We start from the raw sequence: 12,136 nt of genomic DNA on the forward strand, positions 1-12,136 counted from the left end.
AATAAAATAAAAGGAACCCAGCAATTTGTACTATCTTTGTGCATTTCCATATGTAAAAAGGAATGTAGATAATATTTTTCTACTTCACATTTTCTGTGAAGATAAAAATGAAATAATGTATCTAAAAGCCTGAGATACACTAGGTTCTCAATAAATGATGGTCTTAACTTTTTAAATGAGAAGCTGTTATTCTCAATTTTACTGTAATAATTTTCACCACTGACTCGGTTAAGGCATTTAGACTATACTATAAAGTTCACATCTAAAATTAAACCTAGTAATATAACACTTAAAACTGTAACTTTCATATTCTAGGGTTTTCATGACTTAACTACTTTGTAGATTTCTTGTATCTAAGAAAACAAACAGAAATCAGGAAAGAAAAATGAAACCCAAATCTATTTTTAATAGAGCAACTTAATAAATCTCTAGTATAACTGATTAAATAAAAAAGAAAAAAGGCACAAAACAGAGAGCATCACTAGAGAACTTACAGAATTATAGGGCTAATAAAATAATATTATGGAAAATAAGATGCCAATAAGTTTGAAAACATGAAATATACATATTCCTAAAAACAAAAACTACCAGAAATGATTCAAGGAAAAGTAGATAATTTGAATAACACTATACGTATTATGGAAATGAAATTTGTAATTAAAACTTTCCCATAAAGAAAAGCTCAGGCTTGAATGCTCCACTTGCAAATTTTATCAATATTTAGGGAAGAAATAATTTCAATACTATACAATTTCTTACAAGAAATAGAAGACGACATTTCCCAACTATTTTAATGAGGCCAGTTTTATCTTGATACCAACACCAGAGAAGGAAATTATAAGAAAAAAATTTCAGGCTAATATACCTCATGAATATAGATGGGAAAATCCTTAAAAGATACTATCAAATCAGAGGCATTCATTTATAAAATGCATAATATTTCATGACCAGGTAAATTTATTTTTTTTTCAGGTAAATTTATTTATATCATTGTGGCAATATATAATATTAAAAAAACAAGACAAAAACTTTGACAAAACTTAATATCTATTGACAACAAAAACTCTGAGCAAAACAGATATCAAAGATCGGCTATATTCTAAGGTGGCTCCCAAGATCTCTCTAGCAGTTTGCTGCTGCTGCTGCTTTGTTGCTAGTTGTGTGGGACTCTCTGCAGCCCTATGGACAGTAGCCCGCTGGGTTTCCCTGTCCCTGGAATTTTTCTGGCAAGAATACTTGAGTGTGATACCATTTCCTACTCCTGGAGATCTTCCCGATCCAGTTCAGTTCAGGTCAGTCACTCAGTCATATCCAACTCTTTGCGACCCCATGGACTGCAGCACGCTGGACTTCCCTGTCCATCACCAACTCTCGGAGCTTACTCAAACTCATGCCCATCGAGTCGGTGATGCCATCCAAAAATCTCATCTTCTGTCATCCCCTTCTCCTCCTGCCTTCAATCTTTCCCAGCATAAGGGTCTTTTCCAATGAGTCAGATCATCCCATCAGGTGGGCAAAGTATTGGAGTTTCAGCTTCAGCATCAGTCCTTCCAATGAATATTCAGGATTGATTTCCTTTACAATTGACTGGTTTGATCTCCTTGCAGTCCAAGGGACTCTCAAGAGTCTTCTCCAACACCACAGTTCAAAAGCATCAATTCTTTGGTGCTCAGCTTTCTTTATAGTCCAAATCTCACATCCATACATGACTACTGAAAAAACCATAGCTTTGACTAGATGGGACTTTCTTGGCAAATTAATGTGTGCTTTTTAATATGCTGTCTAGCTTGGCCATAGCTTTCCTTCCAAAGAGTAAGCATCTTTTAATTTCATGGCCACAGTCACCAACTGCAATGATTTTGGAGACCCCCCCAAAATAAAGTCTCTCACAGTTTCTATTGTTTCCCCATCTATTTGTCATGAAGTGATGGGATAGGATGCCACAATCTTAGTTGAATGTTAAGTTTTAAGTCAACTTTTTCAACTCTCCTCTTTCACTTTCATCAAGAGGCTCTTTAATACTTCTTCTTTTTCTGCCATAAGGGTGGTGTCATTTGCATATCTGAGGTTGTTGATATTTCTCCAGGCAATCTTGATTCCAGTTTGTGCTTCATCCAGACCAGCATTTTTCATGATGTACTCTGCATAGAAGTTAAATAAGCAGGGTGACAATATATAGCCTTGACATACTCCTCTCCCATTTTGGAACCAGTCTGTTGTTCCATGTCCATTTCTAACTGTTGCTTCTTGACCTGCATACAGATTTCTCAAGAGACAGGTCAGGTGGTCTGGTATTCCCATCTCTTTCAGAATTTTCCACAGTTTGTTGTGGTCCACACAATCAAAGGCTTTGGCAGAGTCAACAAAGCAGAAGTAGATGTTTTTTTGGAACTCTCTTGCTTTTTTGATGATCCAGCGGATGTTGGCAATTTGATCTCTGGTTCCTCTGTCTTTTCTAAAACCAGCTCGAACACTTGCAAGTTCATGGTTCACGTTCTGTTGGAGCCTGGCTTAGAGAATTTGAGCATTATTTTACTAGCGTGTGAGATGAGTGCAGTTGTGTGGTAGTTTGAGCATTCTTTGGTACTGCCTTTCTTTGGGATTGGAATGAAAAGTGACCTCTTCCAGTCCTGCAGCCACTGTTGAGGTTTCCAAATTTGCTGGCATATTGAGTGCAGCACTTTGACAGCATCATCTTTTAGGCTTTTAAATAGCTCAGCTAGAATTCCATCATCTCCACTAGCTTTGTTCATAGTGATGCTTCCTAAAGCGAACTTGACTTCACATTCCAGGATGTCTGGCTGTGGGTGAGCAATCACCCAGAAGTGGGACCTGAGCCAGATGTGGGATCAAACCCATATCTCCTGTGTCTCTTGCATTGGCAGGCAGATTCTTTACCGCTAGTGCCACCTGGGAATCCCCTTTAAGTTTTGTTGTTGTTCAGGCTCTCATTTGTGTCACACTCTTTGCGACCCCATTGACTGGAGCACACCAGAATTCCCTGGCCTTCAGCATCTCCTGGAACTTGTTCAAACTAGTGTCCATTGAGTTGGTGATGCCATCCAACCATCTCGTCTTCTGTCATCCCCTTCTCCTTCAATCTTTCCCAGCATAAGGGTCTTTTCCAGTGATTCAGCTCTTTGCATCAGGTTGCCAAAGTATTGGAGTTTCAGCCTCAGCATCAGTCCCTTAAAGGAATATTCAGGATTGATTCCTTTTAGGATTGACTGGTTTTATCTCCTTGCAGTCCAAGGAACTCTCAAGAGTCTTCTCCAACAACACAGTTCAAATGCATCAATTCTTCAGCACTCAGCCTTCTTTATGTTCCAATTCTCACATCCATACATGACTACTGGAAAAACTATAGGTTTGACTATATGGACTTCTGTTGGCAAAGTAATGTCTCTACTTTTTAATGTGCTGTCTAGGTTGGTCATAACTTTCCTTCCAAGGAGCAAGTGTCTTTAATTTCATGGCTGTAGTCACAATCTGCAGTGATTTTGGAGCCCTAGAAGTTTATGCCTTGCAAAATCTTCTCCTCTTGAGTACTGGTAGGACTTGTGATTTGCTTCTTATTAATGGACTGTGACAAATATGATGTCATTCTGTAAACTATAGTATGTTATACACCTCTATCTTACTAGAATGCTCATTCTACTCATCTGTTGGCCCTGAAGAAACAAGATGCTGTGTTGTGAACTACATCTGGAGAGGGTCACCTGACTGGGGATTACACCAGCATTTAGATTCAAGAATGGCCTCTAGCTGTCAGCCAGAAAAATGCTGGGGCTCACAGGTTTATGACAGCAAGGAAATGAATTCTGCCAATAAGCTGAATGAGGTTGAAAATGGATTTTTTTCCAGCTGGGCCTCCAGATGAGACCACAGCTTGACTGTTGCCTTGATAGTAGCCTGGTAAAAATCTCAAAAAGGGAACCCAGCTATAGCATGCCTAGATTCCTGACTTACATAAACTAAAAGATAGCAAATATTTATTGTTTTAAACCACTAAGTGTGTGGTGATTTCTTGTATAGAATTATAAAACTAACACTCATTTTGGTATCTGAAATTGGGATTCTGCTGTAATAAATTTCTAAAAAATGTGGACTGGCTTTGGAGTCAGGAAGTGGTCAGAGACTGCACAACCCTTGAAGAGCATTATAGAGAAAGCTTAGATTTTCTTGAAAAGTTTGAGAGTAGGAATATAAGTTTTGAGAGGCCTGTTGGTAAGAGCTTAAAAGGAAGTAAGAAATAGGTTATTTAAAATTTCCTCAGCCTGATAAAGGGACTGTATTAAAAAAAATAAGTAACTATCATACATAATGGTGAAAGTCTGAATGCTTTCTCCTTAAGATTGAGAACAAGACAATGGTGACTGTTTTCACCTCTTCTGTTCAACATTATACAGGAGGTCCTAGCCAGGACAATAAGGCTAAATAAATAAATTAATGAATTATAGGTTGGGAAGAATGAAATAAAACTGTCTCTATTCCCAGGTGACATGATGATCTACTAGAAAATTGCATGCTTTCTCTCACAAATCTACAAAATATTTATTAGTATCATTAAATGAATCTATTAAAGCTGCAGGATTTAAGGTCAACATACAACAATCAATTGTATTTTTGTGATAGATAAATCATTTATAACTGCCTCCAAACATGAAATACTTGGAGTAAAATAGATATGCATTATGTTTAGTGAAAGGAATACTCAGTATTTTTGCCATGCCAATTCTGCCCAAATTTATCTACAGATTCAATACAACCATTATCAAAATTCCATAAGGTTTTCATATTTTTGTAGAAACTGGCAAGCTGATTAAAAAAATATATGGAAAAGCAAAGGGAATAGAAGAGCCCAAATAATTTGATAAAGAAGAAGGTTAAAGGACTCATACTACCTGACTGTGTGAATTATTGCAAAGCTACAGTAATTGAGATAGTATAAAATTGGTATTAGGAGAGGCATATAGACTAACATAAAAATAGAGAATCCAGGAATGTATCCAAACACATATGATCAACTGACTTACAAAACAGATACTCAGATAATTTTATTTACAAAAAAGGATAAAATTTTCAACAAATGGCACTGGAACAAATAAAATGCAATAAATAAAGAAAAAAGAGAAGCATAACACACACACACACCATACATATAAACAAAAAGCAACTTTAAATGGATTACAGAACTAACTGTAAAATCAAAACTACAAAAGTTCCAAAGGAAACCTTAGGGGAAAATCTTTATAACTATGATTTATCAATATTAAAGGTCTCCTAGATAGGGACAAGAAGAATAAATAATAAAAAATTATAAACAGGGCCTCACCAAAATGAAAATCTTTTGATCTTTGAAAGTCACTGTTCAGGAAGTGCAAAGATAAGTCATAACAACAACTATTTGCAGTTTTAAAATCAAATTAAATTCTGACTAAAAGTATCTGATTTTTACCCAGAATTTATAAAGAATTTCTATAATTCAATATTAAAGAGAACTCAATAAATATGAAAAAAAATCTGAACTTTTATCAAGGAAGCAATAATATTTTAAAGAAATACAAGGAAAGATGCTAATTTGATTTTGTAAATTGAAACTTCAGTGAGTTAAAACAAAGAGATACTGTATCTACTAGAATGGTTAAAATAGAAAAAAAAATTAAACAACTGATAGTATCAAATTCTGATAATAATAAGGAATAATGGAAAACCTAATAGACTGCTGATGGGAATGCACAATGAAATTGCTATTTTAAAAACAGTTTGCAAATTTCTTATAAGATGATACACATACATACCTCACTATGCAGAAGACTACTCCTATGTGTTCACTTAGTAGGGTGAAAACAAATGCTTACACAAACACCAGTACAGAAATGTTTATTGCTACTTTATTCATAATAGCTCCCAACTAGAGACAACTTAAATATCTATCCACTGAGGAATATATAAACAACTTGTGCTATATTCATACAAAAGAATTCTACCTAGAAATAAATGGGAATGTAGTGCAATTCTTGAAATGGCAGGAATAAACCTTAAAATCACTGTGTTAAGTAAAAATATACAAAGTATGGCACTATTTATATGATATTTTGGGAAAGGCAAAACCATGGGAATTTGATTTTTCTTTTGAGTAATTTTTTTTTCCCTAAATTGACTTTTCTTTTGAGTAATTTTTTAAATGAATTCTCAAAATTGCTTTTAGTGTTAGACATTTTATGATGAAATTGGTTATATTCATTTTCTTTTCAAAAGTTAAATATATGAAAGGAATTCAGAGACAGCCAATGAAACTATAGATTCTAAGCTTTTGTAATTTATTATCTGACTTCTACTCCCAAAGACCTGATGATGATTCCTAAATACAATGAGCTCTTAGAATTAAAGAACTAGAAATCAAAACAATTCATCATCTGCCCTGGATTATGACTTAAGTCAAGGACATATTTATAGTCTTATTGTGATAAGTCAGCAATATTTATTTCTTTTATGAGAAAGCTGCACTTTGGTCTAAGTTTTTTGAGGAATAATTTTCTCATTGTTTTCTCCATCATATTTTACATTTGAGGTAGAAAATTTGTATCTTTCTATCATAGTTTGTTCCTTAATGCTCCACACTTTCTACTAAAGGCCTCAAATTATTTCACAAACTATCCACTGTAAAGAGCCTCATCTAAACTTATCTTTTTACATTCTATTTCATTTCTAGCTTCACTCACATTCTCTTTTTATGATCTATAGAGAAACCATCCCCACTACTACCTCTCCTCAACACTATTGGAGAAAAATTTCCCATTAAATGCCTTTTGATACACTTTTGTCTTCTTCTGGTAACACTAGATTGATTAATTGAACTTTAGTTTCTCCCCGTCTCCCTTTCTCTATGTGGACAAAGGACTGAAGGAATTTTCTCAAATCCTTCTGTCAGTTTTTGTATAATTAAAATACCAGTCTTACTTTGCAACTCATTACCTTTATCCCAACACCACCAAATAAATTCAACCACTTCCAAATATTACTACACCTTTCAATAGACTTTCTAGACTTTACATTCACTTTCATGGTTAAATAACTTTAATATTCAGGTTCATGACTCATCAAAGCCTTTCATGTCGGAGTTTCTTGACCTATTTTATTCCACAGTACACTCTATCACTATGACATAATTGTAATTTGAAACATGGTCACATGCTGAATTTCACTTTCCCATGGCATTGCTCTACTAACAGATCGTAACACACAAATACCCTACTTCTGTTCACAGCATCTTTACCATCCATATCTTCCATTTGGCTATTCTCATATAATTATATTTTTCCCTCTTCATGTAATCACTGGTACTAAATAGTCCCTTTTTCTGATCATACTTAATTCATTTTCCTTGAACCACATTATCAACTAATTTCATGCACCTTAATCTTGTACTTTTTTGAACTTTCATCAGAACCTTGATGCTAATTTGTCAGCGTGACCACAACTAATAACTGTTTTCTTAGTTTTGGTGCTTTTCCATGGAATGTCACCTGAGATCCACAAAAAATGGTATAGTTTGCTGTAAAGTAATGCCTTCTTGTGTCAATTAGGCCTTCATTCTTACGCAGCAATGCTTTAATCATCTTTTGTTGAACTATTGTGATTCAATTATTCCTTTACCAATATTCTATTAAATTGAATTTTAAACACAGCATTTAAAATTCATTTATTATATGAGCTTCTTTTATCTTTATTCTTTTACCCCTGGAAACACAAAGATAAATAAAATGTGATGACTCATACTCACTTAGAAATGGGATTGACACTGGCTTCAATAATTGTTAAACACTTACAGCACTTTATGTTTTCTGGAAATTCTTGTACACCTAAAATTAGAAAAAGAGTACATGAAAATATACTAAACTATAGTTTAATATTAAGAATAAATAAATACATAGTAAAAACACCATATTGATAATCATAAAGTAAGAATAAAAACTTAATAATACATTAGAGTCATCTAGTACACATATACTTTTAAAAATAAAATGTGAATGCTAAGTTATATTTCATGAAGTAGTAATTGGAAATTAGACAAAAACTAAGAAAAATTTAGTATAAGATGGATCTTGGCTATTTACTAATCTAAAGAAAAAAAAAAACAGTTGGGCTTATCCAGTTATCATCGAAACTAGCAAAGGAAGGGGAAACCAGCAGATATAAGAAAACAAAATAAAATCTTTACTTGCTCCCTCATTTCATAAGATTGGGAAGACTGAACATGCACAATGGAAAGACACCCAAGGAAAAATCATAAATCAATAGATATCACCAAACTATTAAGAAGCCCTAACACATTTTATGCAACTCTTCCTAGCTGGCAGACAGTGCAGCCCTGCATCTGCCTGAGAGGGTGACTAGGTGAGCAGCCCTTCCTGGGATCCTCTCTGGAGTCTCTGAGGTAGCCAGCTGGCTGATTGCCCTTGGAGAACTGCTCATCTGCTGTCACAGCTGTGCTGTTGGCTTTGTGACAGAAAAACACGAATTTTTCTTAAAATCAGTAAGCCACAACATAATCCATAAATGTGATAGTCAGAGGAATAAAAGATGCAGTAGATGTTACAATCAGTTGACAAAAATGAGTTAAACAAATAGTTGGCCTCCATAACTGTGAGTTCCACATTGATGGATTAACAAAAAGCAGGTAGGAAATATTATTTTTTTAATAAAACCTCAGAAATCGCCATAAAGCAAAACTCAAATTTGCTACACACTGGCAACTATTTACATAGCCTTTATATCTCATTCAGTATTATAAGTAATCTAGAGATGACTGAGTACACAGGTGGATGTGTATAAGTTCAGGTCAGTTGCTCAGTCGTGTCCGACTGCAACCCTATGGACTGCAGCACACCAAGCCTCCCTGTCCATCACCAGCTCCTGAAGTTTACTCAAACTCATGTCCATTGAGTTGGTGATGCCATCCAACTATGTCATCCTCTGTCATCCCCCTTTCCTCCTGCTTTTCATCTTTCCCAGCATCAGAGTCTTTTCAAATCAGTCAGTTCTTCATATCAGGTGGTCAAAGTATTTGGAGTTTCAGCTTCAGCATCAGTCCTTCCAATGAATATTCAGGACTGATTTCCTTCAGGATTGACTGGTTGGATCTCCTTGCAGTCCAAGGGACTGTCAAGAGTCTTTTCCAACACCACAGTTCAAAAGCATCAATTCTTTGGCACTCAGCTCTCTTTATAGTCCAACTTTCAGATTCATACATAATTACTGGAAAAACTATAGCTTTGACTAAACAGACCCTTGATGGCAAAGTAATGTCTCTGCTTTTTAATATGCTATCTAGGTTGGTCATAATTTTTCTTCCAAGAAGCAAGCATCTTTTAATTTCATGGCTGCAGTCACCATATGCAGTGATTTTGGAGCCCCCAAATATAAAGTCTGCCACTGTTTCCCCATCTATTTGCCATGAAATGATGGGACCAGATGCCATGATCTTAGTTTTTTGAATGTTGAGTTTTAAGCCAACTTTTTCACTCTCCTCTTTCACTTTCATCAAGAGGTTCTTTAATTTTTCTTCACTTCCTGCCATAAGGGTGGTGTCATCTGCATATCTGAGGTTATCAATATTTCTTCCAGCAATCTTGAGTCCAGCTTGTGCTTCATCCAGCCCAGCGTTTCTCATGATGTACTCTGCATATAAGTTAAATAAGCAGGGTTACAATATACAGCCTTGACATACTCCTTTCCCTATTTGGAACCAGTCTGTTGTTCCATATCCAGTTCTAACTGTTGCTTCCTGACCTGCATATAGGTTTATCAAGAGGCAGGTAAGGTGGTCTGGTATTCCCATCTCTTTCAGAATTTTCCAGAGTTTGTTGTGATCCACACAGTCAAAGGCTTTGGCAGATTCAATAAAGCAGAAGTAGATGTTTTTCTGGAACTCTCTTGCTTTTTTGATGATCCAACGGATGTTGGCAGTTTGATCTCTGGTTCTTCTGCCTTTTCTAAAACTAGCTTGAACATCTGCAAGTTCATGGTTCACATACTATTGAAGCCTGGCTTGGAGGATTTCGATCATTACTTTACTGGTATGTGAGGTGAGTGCAATTGTGCAGTAGTTGGAGCATTCTTTGGCATTGCCTTTCTCTGAGATTTGAATGAAAACTGACCTTTTCCAGTCCTGTGATCATGGCCGAGTTTTCCAAATTTGCTGGCATATTGAGTGCAGCATTTTCACAGCATCACCTTTTAGGATTTGAAATAGCTCAACTGGAGTTCCATCACCTCCACTAGCTTTGTTTGTACTGGTGCTTTCCCAAGACCCACTTGACCTTTCATTCCAGGATGTCAAGGTTGGTGATCACACCAACATGATTATCTGGGTCATGAAGATCTTTGTACTGTTCTTCTGTGTATTCTTGCCATTTCTTAATATCTTCTGCTTCTGTTACATAGGTTATATGTAAATATCCCACCATTTTATATTCTTGCCACCTCTTCTTAATATCTTCTGCTACTGGGCATAGGTTACATGTAAATATCCCATCATTTTATATATGGGACTTGAGCACCTGTGGATTTTGGTATCCACAGGGCTTCTAGAACTCATCCCTGATACTTCCTGAAGAATGACTGTAAGAAGCCCTACGAAAGTTAGAAGAGAAAATGACTATATGAAGCCATTGCTACATCCCTGCAGTACTTATTGGTCTCTAGTTTTGAAACTATTGGGCTTTCCCAGTGATTCAGCAGTAAAGAATCTGCTTGTAATGCAGGAGATGCAGGAGACATGGGTTCAATCCCTGGGTTGGGACGATCCCCTGGTGGAGGAAATGGCAACTCACTCCAGTATTGTTCCCTTGAGCATCCCATGGACAGAGAAGCCTGAGGACTATAGTGTATTGAGTCACAAATAGTTGGGCATGACTGAGTGACTAACACTTTCACTTTGAAAATATTATTAAGCATGAAGCACTAGTCCTGCAAAGTACTTCATATCTGACAGAAGGATAAGGAACAGTTTGTGATAGGATTTAGTTGAATTTTTTGATGATAGATAATCAGGAATGAAAATCCTTCACCTTCCTAGATTCTGTTGATCTAGACCACCATGTTCGTAGGATCTTGAGGTTGAGCAAAGAAGCAGCAGGATAGCCAAACCAAAAGGTCATTTACCACTGAAAAATAAGGGTATGAAAGTGTTGTGGGGATGTTTCTCAGCCATTTCTTTCTACGTGAAAATTCATCAGAAACTATGCTGTCCTAAAATTACTGCTGAAGTGTCTGGTTTCTTAATGAAAACTCAGGAAGTCTTAGAAGTGCCATTATGTATGAATCGGATGGGAAAAGCAATTCTCTTTTTTGGAAAGGTCATAACACCTAGAGCTGCCCTTATTAACTAGATGTTAACAAAATGGCACTGAGGTCAGTAAGGTTACCTTTGAGCTGTCCTCAACATTTCTCCTGAGTAGTCATACCCACTTAGGGTAGCTGCAACCAAAAAGGGTACGAGGCTTTTTCTTGTCTCCCTTCAGCTTTTTCTGTTCAGTCACCAATCTGGGCTCATTACAAGCTGGTGTGCTGATGCCTTATCTCCACAGGTGCCTGCCTTAGGCTGATGTGGGCTGAAATTATGTGTAAACCAAGATATGGAAGCTGAAGCAAACTAAAGGAGAATTTTAAAGAAAAGACTGTATCTCTTTATCTTCTGCTGAAAATGGAATCCCCTGCTGTGGTGAAATGTTACCACATTATTTGTTAAAAACTTGTACTATGTTGTTTACAGTTTAAACTTAAAAAAACATTCAGAGTCAAATCTGTTGGATTAAAGTGGAATCCCATAAGTGAGTTGAAGATAGAATGGTGGAAATAACTGAAGCAGAGAAGAATAAGAAAAAATAATGAAAAGAAATGAGGACAGTTTCAGAGACCACTGAGACAACATTAAGTACACCGATACTCGAATTATAGGGATCCCAGAAGAAGAAGAGAAAAAGAGAAAATATTTCAGGAGATTATAATCTAAAACTTTCCTAACATGGGAAAGGATATAGTTAACAAAGTCCAGGAAGCCCACAGGGTCCTATACAAGAAAATGCAAAGAGAAACACACCAAGATAAATATTAATCAAACTAACGAAAA

General features: G+C 36.0%; 1 protein-coding gene across 6 annotated transcripts in view; it reads right to left on the minus strand.

Moving 5' to 3' along the window:
- Positions 1–12,136, minus strand: part of LRRC7 (leucine rich repeat containing 7) — a 608,651-nt gene that overhangs the window by 308,792 nt on the left and 287,723 nt on the right. For all 6 annotated transcript variants that reach the window (XM_070467940.1, XM_070467941.1, XM_070467944.1 and 3 more), the window contains exon 5: positions 7,787–7,865. In XM_070467940.1, coding sequence (XP_070324041.1) covers positions 7,787–7,865 — 79 coding nt within the window. The remainder of the gene's footprint in view (positions 1–7,786; positions 7,866–12,136) is intronic.

This window comes from Odocoileus virginianus, chromosome 5 (genome assembly GCF_023699985.2).
Source record: "Odocoileus virginianus isolate 20LAN1187 ecotype Illinois chromosome 5, Ovbor_1.2, whole genome shotgun sequence".
Classification (NCBI taxonomy): Eukaryota; Metazoa; Chordata; class Mammalia; order Artiodactyla; family Cervidae; genus Odocoileus; species Odocoileus virginianus.